General features: G+C 37.3%; 2 protein-coding genes across 6 annotated transcripts in view; one reads left to right on the forward strand and one right to left on the reverse strand.

Annotated features, from left to right (window-relative positions):
• Nucleotides 1–1,812: 1,812 nt before the first annotated feature.
• serping1 (serpin peptidase inhibitor, clade G (C1 inhibitor), member 1) lies at nucleotides 1,813–13,226 on the forward strand. The gene is made up of 11 exons (XM_028019228.1): nucleotides 1,813–1,994; nucleotides 2,326–2,373; nucleotides 3,116–3,224; nucleotides 3,334–3,498; nucleotides 4,782–5,087; nucleotides 5,223–5,429; nucleotides 6,290–6,433; nucleotides 6,557–6,760; nucleotides 6,841–6,980; nucleotides 12,429–12,651; nucleotides 12,790–13,226. The coding sequence occupies exons 1-11, from the start codon at nucleotides 1,818–1,820 to the stop codon at nucleotides 13,035–13,037; spliced, it is 1,971 nt and encodes a 656-aa protein (XP_027875029.1). The 5' UTR covers nucleotides 1,813–1,817; the 3' UTR covers nucleotides 13,038–13,226.
• A 594-nt stretch (nucleotides 13,227–13,820) lies between these two features.
• Nucleotides 13,821–22,449, reverse strand: part of doc2g (double C2-like domains, gamma) — a 49,005-nt gene continuing 40,376 nt past the window's right edge. For 4 of the 5 annotated variants that reach the window (XM_028018265.1, XM_028018266.1, XM_028018264.1 and 1 more), the window contains exons 10-11: nucleotides 22,236–22,332; nucleotides 18,499–19,394 (exon numbers count right to left, since the gene is read on the reverse strand). In XM_028018265.1, the coding sequence (XP_027874066.1) occupies nucleotides 19,189–19,394; nucleotides 22,236–22,332 (303 nt within the window). In that variant the 3' untranslated portion in view covers nucleotides 18,499–19,188. Of the gene's footprint in view, nucleotides 17,114–18,498; nucleotides 19,395–22,235; nucleotides 22,333–22,449 lie in introns of those variants that run through there. The other variant, XM_028018268.1, reaches the window with a different exon arrangement.

Raw genomic sequence — 22,449 nt, forward strand, 5'->3', positions numbered from 1 at the left:
TACAAACTGACAAATTATTTATCTTTCCCATATGCCAGTTATACCCAAAACATTGGGAAATTATTCTAATTATTCACTAATAAGAAAAATCTGGAACTTAGAAAGTGTGCATCCTGCAACTTACCCAGCGTTTCAGAAAAAGTAAAATTATACTCACATTTAAAGCCACCTTTAAAATAAAAACAAAGACATGGGAAAATGTTATCATCTGTCATCAACTGGAGCTCACTGAGAGTTTGAAAAATTTGAATATCTTTGGTCACATATCAAGACTGTAAAAAGAAAAAAAAAAACAGCAAATAATGGTGTGTGTGTACCTGAACCTTTATTTATTTGACCTGCTGGGGTTCATACTGTGAACAAAACAACAGCTACATATTTCAACTTGTTATAATGTAATGTTATTACAAAGTCTGCAAAACCTTTAAAGTGTGTTGCTCATAATTGGGGATAGGCAGGAAGAATTTCAGATTTGTTAAGGAGGTTTTTCAAGGTAAGTGAAAAGGTGAAAATTAGGTTTATGCATGATTTACAGCAATCAGTAATCACTGCCAATACTGTCTAATTGCAGCTTGTCTGCTGCATTTCTGATTACTTTTTCCGCCCACTGTCTTACATAAAGTATCAGCATGGAGCCTAGTGAACGGCATGAATCTTAGTGGATTAAGAAGGTAGACTTTTGAGGGGGAGAGGAGATGTTTTTAGATTTTGTTTGGGCCCAGATTGTGTTTCAGTTTTAGTTTTGAAGTTGTTCAAGTTAATTGTAATTATGTAAATATTTTTCTAGAAATATAGTTTAGTACACATGTGCATTTTCAATCTGGAAATGTAAATACTGTCTCCACCCCTTAATTAGAGCTGGTATGAGCTAAAGATTTAAAAGCTGGGTGGCTCAGATCAGGAGGAGACTCTCTCTCCTGCTGATGGCTGAGAAAGGTGAGACTCATGTCTTGCTGTGAAACTGTAACAAAGTGTTTTTGAAGAAGTGCATATACAGTATATACTGTATATATATATGTATATATATATATATGTCCATTCTCATATATACAGTATACAGTATATACAGTATACAGTATATACTGTATACTGTATATGTCCATTCTCATATATATATATATATATATATATATATAACGATTCAGAGCCTTGCAATTTTTGGATCCTGTCTGGTTCTTGCATTTTTGTTGGGCATTGTTTTGCTGCCTTGACCATTTTTTAGGCCTGAAAGGAGTTTGACACAGATCTCAGACCAACAGAAGCCAACAAATAAAAATATAGATTACATTTTTATTCTTTTCTCTCTGTTCTGATATCTCTGAAAACTCTGTGTAATACTTTCCTAATGAGAAAGGATTTTATAGGCCATCATTTAATATTAAACCAGTTGATATTGATTTGTTCATAGCAGCTCAAATATCTCCTAAATACTGACAAACTTTTTCTAACTTTTTAGCTTCCTATGACTTTTTGCACATTATCCTCTTTGTCTACTCAATATTTATTTTCTTTAACATTACACTCCATTACACAAATCTTAATTTTTTAAACATTTGTTTTGTGTGTGCGTGGGTGTGTGGGCGTGTGTGTGTGTATGAGGATGTTGTTGCCAACATCTGGAATGAGTTCCAATTCAATGATGATACAAATATATTTAATGAAAATAACATGTTGACATATTCCATTCTCATTTAATTCACTGTATCTCTTTAAGACTAAACTAACTATAAGAAAAGTAAAATACAGGCAGGTATTTAAACAAATCTCCTTAATATCTGTTGCCATCAAGTGAAATCATGTGATTTCCAGAAAGTCAGATGGCGGTATGCAAACAAACATCTCTAAACCAACAAAGACAAACTATTGTCAACTGCAGTTCAGAGGGGCAGAAAAATCAGAGGTGGAGAAGGAAACGAACAGCGAGCTCACAAAAAGGCAGTGCTGATAAAACTTTGTGTTATTCCTGCATTTGGACATTTGGAGAAACAGAAGCTGTGAGTTTTCGCCCTTTTTTCTACTTTTTTCTCTGAATAATGAATAAAAATTATGCAATTATAACCATAGGTTTTTATAGATGATGTCCAAAAGTGCCATGCCTGCTGCAAAAATTACCTGGGCATTTAAATGTTTGTGTTAATTAAACTTCAGTGTTGATTAGACTCTGTTATAATTACAAAACAATGTTTGGGCAAGATAATTTTTAAAAACATTTTATTTGTGAAGGTTCTCAGTGCATTGCTGGTTGCAACACATATTGATCTTTTTCCAGGCGTAGTGCCATAGTAATGTTGAAATCACTCACTTCTAATCTAATTCTCTTTGCAGATGAAGCAGCAGGCCATAGTTTGCCTCTTGATGTGGCTCACTTTTGAGGTAAAACTAAATATATTTGAACCTGTTACTGTGGATATGACAGTAATTTGCTAAATTACTCATACCCCTAACTATTTTACATAAGGTCACATTACAATAACACACCAGACTGTAAGAACTGAACCTCTACCCAAGACTAGAATCTTTTATAGTCTCAAACAGGTGTAGTCTGTCTATCAAGTAAATCCCATATCATTTTGGGATTTACCACCATGTTTCATTATGCTGACATTGTGTTCAAAATAGTGTGCAGCGTCTTTACTACAACACAACACAGGGTGTTGCATATGGGACAAAAAATTAAAAACATTTATTCAGGTCTCACCTCATTAACTAGCATACTTAATGAGAGTCAGTGCACAGTACACATTCTTGATGAACAAATATGAGAATTATGCCATCCACTGTGCCAGTCTAAACAGCAAAAAAGAAAAAAAGAAAAAAACCCACATAGGACTGCAAAAAAAAAAAAAAAGCAGTAATAATCATTTTCCATAATATTGTTATCAATGAATAATTACTGGGATTTTTTGAAATGCCATGCTAATAATGTAACATTGCATTATTTCCCAGTTTTAATTTGTATTTTTTAAGGGTATTACATTATAAGTCAATATTATATTACAGATTTCTAATGGGGTCTGAATACTTCAACAAGGCAATGGAGTTGGAGTCAGTCCTGGAAATCCTAAATGTTTTTTCTTTTATTTGCACAATTTGATCTTTTGTTCTTTTTCTTCAGCCTGCTTCATGCATGCATATCCGGACTCCTCAAGGCTCCATGGTGGAACTGCCCTGTTACTCATCAGAAAGTGACATACCTGGCGCAAAAATTACCTGGACATTTAATGGTGCTGTTATTATTTCTGATTTCCAGTATCACTGAAATATTCATTACTTAACACTCATAAACTATCTGCTCTATGTTTTATCTGTGGGCGTGTGTGTATGTAATTACAGGACAAAACATTAGTGACACTGCCCTGTCACCTGGCTCAGCAAAACATGTGAAGAATGGTTTTTACATCTCTATATCTGCTGTATCTACTGCCAGCGAGGGCGAGTATGTGTGTGTGGCAGTGTGGGAACAAGGAGAGGTGACGACTACGTACAGCCTCACAGTTGGTGAGAAATATTTTACCAAAGATAAAAAGGGAGGATTTCTCTCTTCAGACTGCAGTATGATCTCACACTGAACATTTAAAAAAAAATCCAATTTGAGTATAATACTCGTTTTTAACAAGGTTGTTGGTTGCACAAGTAATTGTATAACGTACAAATCCTTTAAAACGAGAACCATTTTAGCTATGCTTTATTTTCAAAGACGTTTAGAGTTCCTAAGAGTTACATGCCTTTCTTTTCCCATGGGTTAAAAATATGATGATGCAGAAGCCCAGTTAAGCCACAATCTCGTAGACTGGACACTACACATACTTAACTGCCTCTTGAAACAGAAGTAAAAAAACAATATCTCCAAAACTCACTAGTAGCAAAAAGCAACATTTTGGGGTTACCAATTCCTCAGAATAGCCATTATGTCTTGTTTCCTCTGAGCGGTACGGCACACCGGTTTGGTGTGTTATTTTGTCTGTTCCAATTGTAAAAGTAGAGCATACAACCAACTGGTACAGCACCAGTCCTGGGCCATCTTTAATTTTAGGTTCAAAGGACAATGTTACGGTATGTGGAGCAATGGTGTCACTGAACACAGTCCATCGATTAAGGCATGTTAGAGCTGTTGGACAGCAGTGCTGTAGGAGTAACAGAGGAGATCAAGGTAAAAGTGGGACTGCATTAGATAGATTCTAAGCCCCCTGTTGTTTGCTGTAAAGACAAACAGTCTAACAAATGAGGTTATACAGATGGCACTGGTGCCACCGGCAAATTTCTCCAGGACAGCTGTGGTTTACCACCATCAGTGTGTGAATGGGGGTGAACTAAAAGTAGTGTGAAGCACTTTGATAAAGCATTATACAAGTACAGACCATTTGCCATTTTGAGAGAAAAGTTTGGACCTACCACAACATTCCATGTTTTCTCTGTTTATTAATAAAAGCTCTCGCTCATTGAGGTTTGGTGGAATCCCAGTGATCAGATCTGTGTGTGGCTAGTGAAAATTAATTTACCATTCTAAAAACCTGTGGTTGATCACAGTTAACTCATAATTTAACAACGGGAACAAATCCTTTTTCTTGCAGGGCCCGGTTGGTTTGAGTTTAATTTTTTTTTTTTTTTGCATATTAAATTGTCATTGTAGAACCGCCTTTTACATTTACTCAGATTATCTTATTTAAAAATTTGCCTGATGATTTGACCCATTTAAAAAGGCAAAACAAAATGCGCAGGTGATGAATATATGGAAGCTAAAAAAGCTTATTAGTTTGTGTCTTTTTGTCTTTCATCTTCAGAGTCTTTTCACACCACTGTTAAGGTGACTGAGGCCTTGAATGCGTACCTCCCATGTTACTTACTATCTTCCAGCGAAAATGGTAACATCTCTAATGCACAGTGGTTCAAAGAAAGCGGTGTGGGTAAAAAAACGAGACTAAACACAGAGGAGGACGACTCCAGAGATGCAAAAATTGAACTGCTTTTACCAAATGAACAAGATCAGACCATCATGATCAAAAAAATTGACATGGGGGATGCTGGGGTTTACATCTGTGAATCTGCTGAAGGGGAAAGGCTAAACTCGTTACGACTTGAAGTTGAAGGTATTTTTGATAAATATCTCTGTTAAACTTTCCCTGCATGACAAAGACATTTTTGTTCATATAAAAATGTTTTTATCTAATAGCATCTGAATTGATATTTCATTATCCATAGTGTATGTTTAAACTTTGTTTCAGCTCTTCCCAAATATTCGTGCAAAGACCTAATCGAAGAGCTGGAGCCCTGCCAGGAGGAAAACAGCCGAACAGCCGAACCCATACTGCGAGAATCTCTGACAGAATTTTCAATGAAGCTCTATTCCTACCTGAAACAAGATGAGTCTTTGAGCAACATACTCTTCTCTCCAGTCAGCATCAGCGCCATACTCTCTCACCTGTTGTTAGGTACAAATACATCAAGAACCTTTTGTTGATTATAGCACTTTAAAAAACGTCTCAGATGTAATGTCTGGCAACTTTTTTATTCAGATTGCTTTTTTAGTTCAGTTAGTAATAGTTAGCGGCCTTTCTCAGATGTTGTAAATTTGCTGATTCATCCTTTCCTATTACATTATCTGAAAGTTCCATCCATCCATAATACAAACTTTCTATTCTTACAAACATTATGTAAGGTCTAAATTACCTAAACACAGACACAAAGAAGAGACAAGAGTCAGAATTTAGTTTTACCTGCAGGGAGAGCACAGTTGAAACCCAGTTACAGATTTCTGCCTATGCTCTGAAGCTTCAACTGAGTCTTACCCTGCTTTTATTAGAATTAGGAACACCCTAGTTACATGACAGTGTGCAGCCCTGAAGAGAGGGGGAGCAGAAAACAGCTGCACACTCACATGAACACAATTCATACAATCTTCAAAAGCATATTTCATAAGATAAGACTATAGGTTTGCAGTTCCTCTGGGCAATTAACGCCGGAATGTCTCTTTCATGGTATCCTCCTGTTTCACTCCTCAGCAAGACCGCTTCCAGAGTTTCTGCAAACACTTCAAAACACTCAAAGCATATCATTAAAATGTAAATGCAAAGATAAATAAAATGGATGATATTATAAAATAAAGGTAAAGCAAATAAATGATAATTAACTATAAAATCCTTCCAACACATTAGTAGCCAAATCACTTCTACAAAATCACTCCTAACCCTTAACTGTCATGGTACTTTCAACTTTTTGAATTTAATTGTCAGATATTTTATGTTTCTCTCCATGTTACTTTTACAAGGATTATTTTTTTTTTTACCCACAGGTGCAAGTGGGAACACCCGCATAGCTCTGGAGAGAGCTATCTGTGTGCCTCACAACTTCAACTGCATTCATTTCCAAATGAAGAAGCAGAAAGAGAAGATGGGGCAGTCCTTGCAGATGGCTTCCCAGATTTACTATAACTCAAGTACTGTATCAGCAGAATTCAATGCAAAAACAGAATTTTTTTTTCCCCATTCATTTGCGTTGGTCCATCACAGAAAACACTTTACAGATCATTGTGGGGTTTTTTTTAATTTCCTTTTCTCAGAAATGAATCTGAGTGAGTCCTTTCGTAGACAGTCTGTTGAGCACTACGGGGCAGAACCTACAAAACTGCTGGCGTCCAGTGAGGAAAACATGAGGATGATTAACGGCTGGGTGGCAAACAAGACCAACAACAAGATTACAAGTATAATTGATGATTTATCACCAAACACTCAGCTGATCCTCCTCAATGCCGTGTCATTCAGTGGTCAGTAAATATCCATCTCTGTGTACCAAAGACTACAGATTTGAACGCTTGCTTATCGTCTGTGTGTTTATGTGTTGCAGGTCAGTGGAAGTTTAAATTTAGTGAGAAGCCAAAGAAAGGATTTTTCGTGAAATTCGGTGGGGATATGATAAGGGTGCCACTCATCCATCATTCGAAATACATGGTATCTATGACGTATGTTTCTGAACTACAGGCACAGGTAAGAACCGGCCAACTTTAACCACTCACTTCATTTCTGTACTTGCTTGATCTGATTCTTGGTTGCAGGGTTAGGAGCTGGTCCCAACAACTGAGGTTGGAGCACAAAGTATATACAGAACCATAACTTTAGAATAACCAGTTGTATGATTTTGTATAAGTGGAGTAGTTTGGAATAACCAGAGAAAACACACTCAGCCACAACAAAAACATTCCAACTTGGCATGCGTAACATTTCTTTCAGTGTAAAGCATAATATATGCTGAGGTTCTTGAAAGATGACTAAGTCAGAGCCTCTCCAAAATTGAAGCTCTTGTGGATTTTTTTCCAGCTGTGCAGTGACAACACATTACTACTACTGCAGCTGCCACTTTTTCTTGTCTGGCAGCTGTTATTTTAGTCAATCTATTAACAATAGCTGTATTTAGTTTAGTATTTGATTCACTTTTGGATGCCCAGAATGAGCTAGGAAGTGCCACTAGTGAAATAATGTGGACCTGTTAACCCTGCTTTTTAATGTTGAATAAGGGAAAGACAATGAATATATTTGTATGACTTTTAAAATATTCCTGTCCCACAGTCAAAATTAGGAAAACACCTACACTAAAAATAAAACACTGGAAGAAAAAGAAAAAATAGACTTTGTGGCAGAAGTTTAAGTCTTGACATTAATGCCATCTGTTGGCCAATTGACTGTTTCAATGTGTACCTGATGACTGCTGCTACTCATGGTTTGACCCTCCAATGTAGAGTTGGATCTTGAAGCTGCTGGCTCTAGCTGCTATCTTTGCATCTTGAACTATATTACATTTTTTCGGAGACAAAAAAAAGATCTAGGTCATCTTAAAGCTTTTTATTTAGTGCTGATTATCCTCTTTTCATTACTGTTCACAGTGTCACATATTTGGAGCCTGCCATAGCAAACCGTAGGAGAACACTGAAATACCTTGCAAAGCAAAGAAAATGCAAAGCAAGGCATTTCAATGTCTCCATGCAATGCATGGAAGGCACCTATTACACTACACCTCAAAATAACTGCCGCTTCCTTTAACCGGTAATGTGGCTCGTTCCACTGGACCCCCACAATATCAAGACATGCGACTGAATCTCAGCATGTGGGCTATTACTTCTGTTGGCATTTCAAGTATCCATGGCGACGTAATTAGCGGGAAAAAAACGAGCTAAATTCAATTAAAACTAATTCTAACCTACACTGTTTTGTGTCAGTTAAACTCCAAACAGAGATAGAATTATATCTCCTCCTTTGTGTCTCACTCACACATGACAGTTTTCAGAGAGGATTAATTATATAGCACTGAGCGCTGAGGCGGGCAGAGATGTAGAGAACTACAGAAATGGCAGAACACTTTGTTCCTACAGAGGAGGGCAGAGCTTCCAGTTAGAACTACAGAGAAACCATCTTGGCGGAAAACTTACCACAGACAAGTATATATGTTTTATAATATATTTACCACCAATGACAAAAAAAAATATATTTATATATTTTTGCTTTTCTGCAAAATTCACCAACTGCACAATTCTTATTAAGTAGTATAAGATAAGTAGTACTTCAAAAGAGCAGAGGAAATGTGTTTTTTGAACAATAACAATATTTGTTGTTAATCTGTTGCTAAGAGATGAGCGCATTTTCTGGTAACCAAGTAACACAAAGTAAACATCTGATTTTTACTTTTGTGATATTTACCAACTGTAAATTTCTTGTGTCTAAGCAGATAAGCGGTATTTCAAAAGAGTTTATGTTTTATAAACAATAATTAATTTGGTGTTAAGAGATGAGCGTTGTTTTTTTTCTGGTAACAAACTGCCACAAAGTATAAATAAGATTTTTACTTTTGTGTTGAAAGTCTGTTTTATAGCATATTCGTCACCAATGACAGAAAAAAAAACATTTTCACTTTTCTGAAAAATTCACCAACTGCATAATTCTTGTTAAGTAGTTATGTAAGATAAGTAGTATTTCAAAAGAGCAGAAGAAATCTTATGTTTTTTGAACAATAACAATATCTGTTATTTACGGAGCCCTCTAGGGGACATGGGGAATTTTTTTTCTTTTGCGTTCCCTCGCAATACTTTTGCGTTACCTCGCAAAACTTTTGCGTTCCCTCGCAATACTTTTGCGTTACCTCGCAAAACTTTTGCGTTACCTCGCAATACTTTTGCGTTACCTCGCAATACTTTTGCGTTACCTCGCAAAACTTTTGCGTTCCCTCGCAATACTGTACTGGTCAGTTATGCAGCATAATTGAATACTGCAAGCCTTTCCTACGGTGGGCGCCGTACTTTCTGCTTTAATATAATGTTATGTGAGGTTTTTCCATGAATGTTAGTATCTTTTTGTGAAATATCTGAAGTTTTATATCTTTCTTTAGGATAGAAAGGCACCACAAACCTACGATATAAACAGAAACCTTCCGTAAGTAGGAAAGAAATAAAAATACATTATAATTTGGACTATTTCTGAGTTATTATCGCGGGTAATAAATCATCTGACAGTTTTGATTGTGTCTCTGTTGTGTTCGTAGTCTGAATGGTTTAAAGAGCTGCTTTCAGTGCCGCTCCATCTCAGCCTTAACAGACATAAACATGCAGGAAAAAATAAATCGATTTTCAATCAGTGTTTTGCACCAAACAGTTAATAATAATAAACAAGTTTTCACTGAGGCTCTGTAAGAGCCATATGAATGAAATAAGTAATTATTGATATGACAGGAGCAGGCGACTTTGACACTTGTGTGGTGGGTGTGTCGATGTGGGCGTGACGTCACCAGGTGTGAATGGGAAGGATACTGGCTTTGTGTGTATTAGGAAGCAGTGAGCGGGGCGGTCAGTCCTTGCAAAGTTTGGAACCTGATCATCAAAATGGAATAAATCGATAATTGTGACAGAACAAAGAAAAGGTTTGGAGTTGATTGATAAACGGACAGATGAGATTCCCAGAGTTAACCCAGTGCGGTCCTTTACCATCATTAGTTTGTCGTGTTTTTAATAATAAAAACTTGTTAACAGTAAAAACTGTTTGGTGCAAAACACTGATTGAAAATCGATTTATTACTGCATGTTTATGTCTGTTAAGGCGAAGATGGAGCGGCACTGAAAGCAGCTCTTTAAACCATTCAGACTACGAACACAACAGAGACACAATCAAAACTGTCAGATGATTTATTACCCGCGATAATAACTCAGAAATAGTCCAAATTATAATGTATTTTTATTTCTTTCCTACTTACGGAAGGTTTCTGTTTATATCGTAGGTTTGTGGTGCCTTTCTATCCTAAAGAAAGATATAAAACTTCAGATATTTCACAAAAAGATACTAACATTCATGGAAAAACCTCACATAACCTTATATTAAAGCATAAAGTACGGCGCCCACCGTAAGAAAGGCTTGCAGTATTCAATTATGCTGCATAACTGACCAGTACAGTATTGCGAGGTAACGCAAAAGTATTGCGAGGTAACGCAAAAGTTTTGCGAGGTAACGCAAAAGTATTGCGAGGTTACGCAAATGTTTTGCGAGGGAACGCAAAAGAAAAAAAATTCCCCATGTCCCCTAGAGGGCTCCGTAGTTATTAATCTGTTGCTAAGAGATGAGCGTATTTTCTGGTAACCAAGTGCCACGAAGTAAACATTACTTTTCCAAAGTAAAAACCAGAAGTCAGTGCATAAACATTAACACAAATATTGCTAATGTAGTTACTGCCCACATTAGCAGTAGCTTTTTCTCTAAAATAAGCTTTTTAGCTATTTTGTTTATTTATTATCTATGTTTAGCACACTGAATGGAGAATGTCAATGTAAGACAACATGCTAGTTATACCCCACATGCCACTGACAGCATTTTGGCTAACGTTAGCATTTTGGCTAATTTTAGCTGATTTTAATATACTAAATGGAGTAGGTTCATGTTACTCAACATGCTTGTGACTCTTCACATTGAGTACATTGTAGCTTACTTTAGCATTGATGCTAATTTTTAGCATCAGAACTCTGGGTTCCAACAGATGAGGACATTTTGGTAGGCCCCGTTTAAATTTCTTTCTGAAATGTTCTAGTTTTCACTATTATCTTTATTTCTACAATAGATCATTGTAAAATAGACAATAATAAATGATTAGCTTTTTGCAGGTTTCTTTGCTTTATTGTCACAAAATTGATAAAGGTCAATGAAGGCATTGACGTTTGTCATACTTAGTTGGCTGAGATACATAAATGAATTAAATATCAGACAAAGATTACCAGAGTAAAATTTAAAATGCAGTTTCCAAATTATGACTGTATTTAATATGAGAAATAAACTATCTAAGCCAACCCAATTCTATGTGACTCCACAATCCACAGTGAGAGCAATTATCCACAAATGGAGAAAACATGAACAGTGGTGAACTTACTGTTTACCAAAAGTGAAACATTTTGAAATGTGTGGGTCTTGTTCTGACATAGACTTTCGGAACAAAAACATCATAACTATAGTCAAACGTGGCAGTGGTAGTGTAGCACTGTTTTGCTTCTGGACAAATTGTACGACTCAATGGAACCATACGTCCTGCCAATGATGAGAAAATCATGCTGAAGAATTTCCACTGATAAATGTGAGATCTTAAGCTTAGGAGCATTTGGATCATGCAGCAGAATGATTTTTCAAAAGAGCACTAAGAGGACTACTTCTGAATGGCTTAAAACCTGAAAAAAATCTTAAGATGTTTTGGAGTGGCCTGATCAAAGTCCAATTTAAATCCTCCAAAGTGGCCGAATAAAAGCAATTGCAAAGATGAGTGGGCTGGAGTATCTCTACTCTGTGTAAAACAACTGATTGTCAGTTTTTGCAAATACTATTTGCATTTGTTGCTGCCAGGGGTTGCATATGCAGTTATTAGAGAGCCCTCAAGTTTTTGATATTGGATCTGGTTGGCTTCAGATAGCTTGTTCCTTTGATAAATTAAATTATCATTTCAAAACAGTTTTATTCAGATCAACCTTGCCTGATGTACGAATTTGACTTATGATGTGAAACCTTTGACAAAAAGGAGAAAGAAATACAGAAGAAAAAAACAGGGTTAACACTTTCTCACTGTCTTGGCAAATTTTGAAAGTCCTCTTGTAGTCATTCCAAGAAATGGCAACAAAAAAAGATGATTCTGTCTTCCACTGAAAAACATGGGATGTGTTTGAAAGGAAAAAGTTAAAAGACGTCCGCATAGAGATATCTAGTGATCTCAATGTGGTTGGAATTGTTTAAATGGGCTAAGTAAGTAAGACATTTAATGTGTATTTGGATTATCCTGGACTTGGATTATGTCACGTGGCTGATGATGGTCGCCTCCTGATTAAGTCAACTGTTATTTGTGGTGTGCAGCTGAACTTTTATTGTCTTTTCTGACTTTGTTGTTGTAATTCTAGAGAGGACTTGACACATCTTCTTTGTTCATAGGTTGTGAGGTTTGCTCTCACAGGTGACAACAGTCTCTACATCCTCCTGCCATATGCCAACAAACTGTCTGACCTGCAGCAGACGGAGGACAAGATGACGGACGCAAATGTGCGTCGAATGATAGGTCTAGTAAACGCAGTCTCTCCCCAGAACATGGAGGTCATTCTACCCCAAGTCAAGCTGGATGTGGAGCCAAACATGAAAATGCTCATCAAGAAATTAGGTTTGCTACTCTTCATATTCAGATGTTATTCAGGCACCATCGCTTTTAGCCTTCCTTAATCAGTGCCATGATGACACATTTCTTATGAAATATGTTGCTTCATCTGCTCTTTGATATATCTTTCATCCCTCTAACCAGGCTTGTCATCACTTTTTGAGGAGTCCAGCCTGTGTGGCCTATCCTCAAACGACAGTCTGGTTTTGGATGATGCCAAGCACAAAGCCTTTCTCGCCCTGACTGAACAAGGAGTTGAGGCTGGCGCTGTCACCAGCTTGTCGTTCTCTCGCTCCTTCCCTACCTTCAGTGCTCTCCGGCCATTCATCTTGCTGCTGTGGAGTGACCAGGCCGATGTGCCACTCTTTATTGGCCGAGTGTTGGAACCATAAGAAGCAAAAATGGAGAGAGGCAAAGGAGCAGAAAACAAATGATTAATGGAGTCTGCTCATCAAAGAGTAAACCATGCAACATAGCATCAGTATATTTCTGAAACTTGATGCAGTAAGCAGTACCTTTTAAGAAGTACAGTTAATGTTTATGTGGTACACTTATGACAAATAAATGAAAAATACACATAATTACTGCCTGACTTATATTGTTATAGGGATAATTCACACTAGACAATTTTAGTCATGGTTTTTGTCAACCACCATTGTTTCCCTCGAAGGTTCATACAAGAGCATATCAAGACAATATTTTTGGGACTAGCGATACGATGAAACACCCGTTGGCCTAGCTCAGTTAATCCAGAGTTATGCTAACTAAAAACACTCAGAGATTTCTAGAGATCAGGGTAATCTGGACAGCATGTTGTAATGTAGCTTAAGTTACAATTTAGCTACTCTGTTATTTTACTTTTAGTTGAGTTTTGACAAGCACATTTTTTCAGTCTTCTAATCGACTAAACTTTTAGTAAAATAAAATATGAAGTAATTTCAAAATGATGGTTTAACCAGTCGTAAAAGAGTCACAACATACCCGTTTTGGTTTTCACCACTCTTGTACTAACTCACCATCTTGGAACAATTATACTAATCTAAGACAGGAAGGAATCTACTGAAGTGGAAAATTTCTAAGTGGGTTTTTGCTAAAAAACCCACTTAGAAATTTTTAAGTGTCCCCTTAGCCGGTTGACAAAAAAGGCCAATGTGACACTCAAAGCAGGACAGAAGACCACTGAAACAGTTTCAGTTTATTTTGAGAAGTAGTTACACAAACCCAACACAGGATGGCAGCCATACTGTGGGATTGACAATGACAATAAATACACAGGGACTCCACATCGCATTCCCGCGTCAGCCCTCCTGCATAATCACCACTGTTTTCAATTCAAGGAAGACAAGTGTTAAAGTCTGTGACAGTAAAGGATTTCTTAAAAGCAAAAGCTTGCTTTGTTGAGCACAGCAACTGAGCAAAAATTACCCTGAATAATTTTATTCACAAACACACACCGCATGAATGGCACAGACTGTAAACACATCAGTATTCAGAAAGATCAGTTGGAGTCGCACTCTATTATGCAAGCTGATGGCAATTGCTAAACATGCAGCTGTATTGCAGATAAATGATTACGCAAGCAAAGCAGAGGTCAATAGACAAGAGCCTGAAAATACTGCGACTGTAAACAACAGAGCCAGAGATGCACAAAAATAAGCAACCATCCGGCCAGAAACGTGAACTCCATTTGATCTCCTTTACCCAGCCTCAGAGTAAACAAAGTGCAGAGTATTCCCAGAAATTACATGAGCTTGCTGTTTGGGTTGATTATCTCACTGCTGACGTGCTGAGACGTTAAATGTGCATAGAGAAAATACACAACAAACCCGCCCAGATTTGCCTAATCCAGTTCCTAAAGTTATTAAAAGATGTAATTGAATATTTGGTTAAGCCTCCTAAATCTTCATAATACCCAAGCCCTTTTTTTGTTTAGATTGAACACAACAAAAACACTGAAGGATCCCAAGGTTGTTGAAGGACATGACAGGATATGAGCAGGTGGATTGATTATCAGTTAGCAATCTCCCCGAGGCAACCGACCGACTGTGTTCTTTTGTATGACCAAAGATTACATGACAGTGAAGGTGGGCATTCGATATCCTGCTAAGTATTAAGACAATCAAGGGACAATGTTATACAGAAACAAATGTAGATTTATTTTTAGACAGCTGTAGACCATGCATGTAGAGATGGTCATGTGAAAAGCTTTGTAACTTGTCAGAAATCTGGATGTGAGGCTTCAGCAACACCGTTTTAGTTATTTTGTAAAAAAAAAAAAAAGAAAAAATTGACATGTCATTTTAATTAAGGAGTGTTGTGTTACACGTGCCACATCAGCGAGTTCAGATAATGCAGACATCATTAAAATATAAATAAAAAAACGGATCCCGAGGATTACTAAATCAGTGTAAGGGTAAAAGATTCTCCATAAGCAATTGTAGCCTCTGTTTAGTTATGCACCAGGATGAAAATGTCTTTCTTATGTCCTAAAAGCATAGTTTTTTAAAAGTGTTTCTAAAAATTAGTTTTTGACAAAAATCTCTGTTCTTTTGAAAAAAAAAATAATGTTAGCCTTTTGCTAATATACAGGTTAGTGTGACAAGGTCTAAGTTTGTTCTAATTTCACTGTATAAAAGTTGTGATGCAAAGATTTTTAAAAAGAATTGTATTGATTGAAAACAAGTTTTAAAACTCTAGCCAATCAGCTAATAGCTTGCTAGCTGTCTTTTCAGCAGTGCCACCTTGACTTGACTATGTGTGTCTCTAGCTGAACAGGACTTTGTGTACTAGCAGCCTTCTATAAGCCAGCTGAGTAGATTTTAAACCTTGGTAGTGGTATCACAGAAAAACTTTGTGTTTATAAAGGGTTTAAAAGATTGGTACGCATTGATAGCAATAACCGACCCATTTCTAATTGAGATTAAATCATAAGAGGGAACTCTGTTCTGTTAGCCTGTAAACTGCACAGAGATTCTCTGTAAATAATGAAGTTTGACAGAAAAGGATATCACTATTGATCTTACACACAGGATCAATGCATCTAAGATTCAGGCAAATGTCTATAGCAAGAAAGCATGCAGCAGTGGATTAAAAGATATTTTTAGGCTTGGTCAAAAGAAACTGCACAGTCTGATAACTGTTTTTATCAATGAAAAATGGTAACATTTCCCCGCTTAAAGAAAATGTTGCGTCACCATTGTGTTTTATTAGAGCAGAACCAGAATCACTGCAATATGGTGAATTATCTTTAATCTGGCTAAAATTTGCTTCAGTAGTTCTGTAACAAGTAATACATCCAAAAGCAAAATGAGATGTCTGCTTCTCATTAACAAAAGTGGAAAAAAGAACATTAACATTTCGCGTTTTCTTTCTCAGGCTCGCACCGCTGACAGTTTTTTGTCACTATCCTGCAGCCACAACACTGTGGCCTGAGGTGGTTACAGATAATTTCTCCGCTGAATAAACCGTTCTTGCCTTTTCGTCAATATTTCTTCACACCTCGGTGCGCCTGAACAGAAGCATTCTGAATGTGGCGTGAGGAGAATACAGACAGACACATGTTGCACATACAGAAAATGTAGGCACTCGTATTGTCAAAACTCCCACACACGCATATATACATACACACGCAAACACACACATATAATGCTGACACATTACTGCCTGACACATAGGTGATAAAACACCACTGCCACAGACAAATAACAAAAAGACATAACACAGAAAAGGTAAAGGTACGAATCCACCGAATGGATCATCTTGTGCTTTACAGTATAATAATACGGTGTCTTATTTTGCATCAGATTGCGACAACTACTTTAAGTTAGAGACGTTTCAACAACATCCTGAAACTCCTGTAACTATGTACCACATTAGAAGTCACAAGGGTGTACAAATAGCTGGGCACTTTAACCGAATGAGCCTCGGATGGGTCTGTTAGGTGTAAATTTGGATGAAAATGTTCGACTTCCACAATGCGGCGAGGTCTACGCACAACTTTCAGTGTAATGTTTTGGTATGGCAACACTTCAATGAGGACATCATCACAATTTAGTTTACCTTGAAAAATAAATAGATTCATATTACACCTTGTCACCATCACTGAGATTAGTATGAATATATTCTAATACGTTGTGCCTCAGTTAGCGGCAACACATGACAATTTAGATTTGTAATGATATTATTATTATTATTGCATCTTTTATTCTTTGTTTAGGTCACTGCTGCTGCTGCTGCTGTTGTTGGACTCTTGTCAACCGTTGTTCAAGTGAGACAAACGCATCTGTGCTTGTGGGTGTGCCTTTGTCTGCGAGAATGTCTTGGGTAATCTAGTCCGGCTTGTCGCTGCTCGGGGCACCTTGCTGCGTGAGCGTGTGCCAGTATTCAACTTTCTTCCCTTTGTTTTTGAGACACTCGAACCAGTGTTTAAGTCTCTGTCCGCTTGCATTGATGCCCAGCTCCACTCCGCCTGCCAACCAAAAAGCAAAAAAACAAACAAACAACAAACAAAAAAAAAAAAAGAACCATGAGCATTGAGTTAGTTTATAGTTTTTATGGTGGATACACATTTTTCATGAAGGGCCCACCCAACATGACAACATTTTCAAATGCCTCAATTTACGTGTCAAACATAAAAATTGCACACTTTTTCTATGCCTAACCTTGGCTTTAGAGTTTTGATAGAAGTCTAAATGCTGTATGTTAATATCTTGTCATTACCAATTTTATCACAATTTATGGTTAAACAAACAAAAGTATAAAACATTTCTAGTGAAACTGAAAAATGACAGCTAAAAAAGGGTACTCCATTTCTTGGTGGGCAGTTAGCATTTATAGTTGAAAACATGTCTAAGCGATATTACTCAATGGACCAATTAAAAAATCATTTTTAATAAGCTGAAACGTCTCGGTTATTAATGCCGTGTCTTTGCAAGGTAAGCCGTATGTTCTCACTCTTCTCAGACCACAAATACAGCAATATACCAGTTCCATACTTTCCATGTGCATTAGTGATAATTGTATTGTCTTTGTTGAAAGAATAATGAGAATTTTTAATATAAATTACACTCCATTCCATATTTATCTTGGAGACATGTTGTCTCGATAATGTCATTGTTACAAGCAACTCAGTCACAGAGGAGCCTGTAATGTACGCCAGCGTAGAGTTATGGATGGAAATTATGGTTCACAATTTTATTAGCAACTTAATTTTCTTCTATGACAATAAAGTGAACTCCATCTCTCATTATATCCAGAAAATGTCTTGCCGATGGTGCATAGCCTGTCCTGCAGTGTTGATGTGTAAAGAATGTGAAAATAATGTGTGTCATTTCTATGTACCAGCACTGACAAATGTCATATTTACCCCATTCTCTCAAATCTCAAGGAAAAAACACAAGTTTTGTGTGCAAATTGATATTATTACAGCAATATTTCAACTGAAGCTTAACTCATTTCACTCTTTTAAATTCCTATCAGCCCTAATTAAAGCATTCAGGCTTCAAATAAACAATTAAAACCAAGTTAGATGTTAAACGAGAATGAATATAGAGTCTAACATGAACATTTTATGCATAACTGTGGAGGCTGCTGAACTTCAGTTTAACAATCACCTCCCAGGTGGTATTGGGGAAAAAAGTAAGGCAACAAGCGAACACATTGTCTTTCCTTGTGAAAATCTAACAGTTGTTTAGAATCGCAGACTTTTGAAATGATCGATGAATCCTTTGCTGTCAAATCTGAAACCAATATGGACCTTGTTGTGTTACATGATTAATGAGTTTAAGGTTTCTTTCTCTGGCTCCAACAGATCATCCAAAAACAGCAACTTCTCTAATGAAATACTAAGTCTGCTCCTCTTTTTTTCATGAGTCATTATGCTGTCATTATCTAGATTCTGATTAGTGTAATGCTATCGTTGTTGCTCATTTTAACCTCAATAGAAGGAAAGTTTTAAAGACAGCCACTTTTGCTTAATGAGCTTTTAAAGACTGTCTGTCTGCCTTCTTGCTCAGATATGGTCGCACATTTGGCTCCGGAAACACGGCATCAGCTGAAAGCCGAGCTGAAGGCGACAAAACGGCACTTCAAATCCAACGGGTGAAGTTATTGAGGCTCCATTCATAATTTACACAGTATATGTGTACTGCTTGTCAGCATTCATGGTAATGAACTGACAGTGAGACTCACTTATTGAAGCAGAAATAGACATAAGCCAAGATTCGGGATGAAAAGCAAAAGACAGAGAAAAACTGAAGGGTTGTTGGAGAATTAGATGAAAGAGAAACAGAGATAAAACACGTTCCTGATGAGTATGAGACAGGGAGATGGAGGCAGTTGTTACACAGAGGTTATTACAAAGCTCTTCCCATGCCTGTGACTGCACAGTTAATGGGGCATAGAAGTAAACAAACTTTTTGGTTACATCGACTTCTAACAACGCCTTGGAAAATGACAACCCCAAGCAAACAAGGCAGGATTGCTGATCTGCGACTTATCTTATTTCTGCCTGGGATGCTGCTGCTGGCGGGAGAAGAGCCGCCTTTAAGCATTATAGCTCATCGTCCAGAGCCAGTTTCCGGTGGAATAACAACACTTGCTGCGCCCACATAATTCCAACTCCAGAGGATCGATTAGGTGTTTTTTCAGCCGGCAAGGTGCTACAGCCAAATAAATGGGTAGCCATTCAGATGCTGCTTGCAGGACAGGAAAGATGAGCATCCAAGGAAGGCGAGCTGATGCAGATACAGCTAAGGATAAAGCACAGCCTTTAAAAGCTCATTAAATCTTGATGTCCTGACATATTTTACACAAAATTATGTTTTGCTGCACATTTTTTAACTTTAGGTTTCATCCCGCATGTAATTTAGGTGTTAAATCCATAGATCTTACAGGAAACCACGGTGATAGACAATGCTTGTGCAAAGTCATGTAAAATATGAATGTCTGGGTGTGCCGTGGTGGCTTAGGGGATAGCGTGACCCATGTTTGGAGGCCTTGAGTCCTCGACACGATCGTCACGGGTTCGACTCCCGGACCCAACGATATTTGCCGCAAGGCTTCCCCCTTTCCTGTCAGCCTACTTTCATATAAGGGACAAAAGACCCCCTGGAGGGGTAAAAAAAAAAAAAAAGAATGTCTTCTTTGCTATAATCTATATTCTGTGATTATGCAAATGCTATTCAAGTTTGCATTGATGAAAACATAGAAACGCTTCCTTTGAACTCATTAATCATTCATATAACTGGTTTCCCTGCAGCACGGCTGAGCAGCAGCATCTGAGTAGAACAAAGTGAATGGTGAAAAAAACCCCAACAGAAATTGCTCAAAGTTGGCCAACGCTACTCGATTGTGTTGAAACAAAGTTTTATTTTTGAAAGTTTAACCCTCAGAAGCATTCAAGATCAAGTTTTTAAATAACTGACCAATTAAACTATGGTTCACACAGCCATTTTAAAACAATAAGTTTTGAAATCCCAAAAAACAAAACTATGATAAATCATTTTCAGACTTTTTCTCCCCTTTTATATATGGTATATATCAAAAAGTTGCAACAACCTGATTGTGTAAGTATACAAGTCTTTAAACTAAAGCTACTTTGCTGAACCAATCTTTAGTTAAATTTCAGCTTTAGCTTTTCTTCAGTGGAAGTCAGTCAGTATCCCACACCTTGACCTGATAATATTTGATCTTCTTCAGGTCATCCTGCAGATTTTCTGTCAGATTTAAGCAGTTCTGATCTTTGCTCCAAGCCTTCTAAAACTTTTATTTTGTTCAGGTGAAGCTAAATGTGCTGATTTGGATGTATACTTGAGGTCATAGTGACCGTGAAACAAATAGATTTCTCTTCATCTACAGTTTTCTAAGAGACACCTGAAGGTTTTGGGTTAAGTCTGTTTGTATTTAGAATTGTTCAGAATTTCATCCACCTCTACAAATGAACATGACTGTCATGTGGTGTGCATAATGTTTATTTAGCTGTGCTCAGTGTTGTCTGTGCCAAACATACTTTTTAATAACTTGGCCTGGACGTGTGGTTGATGTTTTCTTTGGAGGAAAAGGCATCTGTCATTCTCACATGTATCCAGTTTTCAGAAATTCCTGTGGCTGCTTTAGGGCCTGAGAGCTTTCTCATAGGAAGGAGTGGGTGCTGCAGTCTGCTTTAAAACCCACTGTGGGGTTTATATGTGCTGATCTAGTCTGAACACAGCCTTAGAGCCAGGTCTGGCAGCAGGAATGCAGTGCAGCTTTCTTTTTTATAAATTGTGGAGAAAGGTTTAGTTTCAACAATGTTTCTGTTCTTAATTTTTCCAAATACGGATGACAGGATGGTGTATCTTCATTCACTTTTTAGTTCATTTTTCCTGAAAATGAGATCATTTTTGATCCTTTTCAGCCTCTCGGCAAGCTAAAGTACAAAAATGACAAAATGTCAATAAAACCCGATTATGACATATAAATTTTACTTAAGGTTAATCAGATTCTTATTAACTGATGAAAGTTGTGAACCAAAAAAAAAGACCTAAATGCTGGATATAAATAGAAACATATTTCAACAAAGTATTAATTTAAGGGTGTTATAATAAACAGGTTTGTTTGTTCTTTAGCATTTATCATACATGATAAATTTCACAATGAATATAAGATAGTTCTAGAACAATCCATGTTGGTTTGATATTTTTGTCACAAAGCTCTCTGTTTACAATATGACTCATGAAGTAGATCACATGTTCATCTGTGTGCTAATAACCCTCAAATTAGTGTCAACATTGATGCATTGTTTCCCTTCCATTTACCTATAGAATCTCGCCTCCTACATATTATTTCCTGATGACCCGTCCCTATCAAAGAGCATCTCAGACTCGCTGTACTCTGATGCTTTGGGATTAATGCAGTTCTCTTTAACAACCTGTTTTTTTTCCTCTCTCTTCCCTCCTTTGTCTCACTGTTATTTTTCTCTTGGCCCTAATTAACAGAACTGGCAGGCTGCTGTAGCTGAACCTGTAATGATGATGGTTATGGGAATAGATGGATGTTGTATTGACGGCCTTTCCGCCCCGCAGGGCTGTAGCTCTCCGACCTCATCTGAACAACAACCCACACACCTGAACACCTCTCGCCGAACCGTCTCACACACATTAGTTAAAGTAAGATGCTGTGATGCTTTGAAGCCCTTTGAGGTAAAAATGCTCGTAATCCATTTTCACCACATTCTCCAGCATCTCATGCAGCTCCCATGGTGCCTCATTGCCATTATAGGGAAAGCTGTTTAGCAGTCTGATTAAGCTTCAACCATCTGATGGGCTAAATTTATGGTGAATAAGGATCCAGAGACATGCATCAAGCTTTTTGAGCTTTTCGATTTCCCGTCTTCATTTCCTATTCCACTCGGATTCCTCTCTCCCATTCAGACACTCCCTCAAGCCTCATAATTACTCCTCATATCTCCTCCATTTTTAATCCTTCTCTATAACCACTCTTGGCCTGGTTTTTAAAGGGTTTTCTTTTGCAGATGCTATGCTTTCATCTAAACATAGTCATATTCTTTGCTGCCGCTGCTGATTTCCTCTTTGAACAGTCTCGGAGCTTACCTATGAAGTCGTTACTCATTCCCAAGTCATAGTCCCACACGGAGATCTCCAGGGTTTTCTTTGCCAGCTGGTCCAAGGTTACTTCATATGAAAATTCCTGTGCAGGTGGCGTACATAAAAGAAAATTCACATCAGTTATTCGCAAACATGGCAATGAAAGTGGCTTCATTTGGTAAATTTTCATTGAAAACGTGTTAGATTGGTGCTGAGAGCA

This window comes from Xiphophorus couchianus, chromosome 5 (assembly GCF_001444195.1).
Source record: "Xiphophorus couchianus chromosome 5, X_couchianus-1.0, whole genome shotgun sequence".
Classification (NCBI taxonomy): Eukaryota; Metazoa; Chordata; class Actinopteri; order Cyprinodontiformes; family Poeciliidae; genus Xiphophorus; species Xiphophorus couchianus.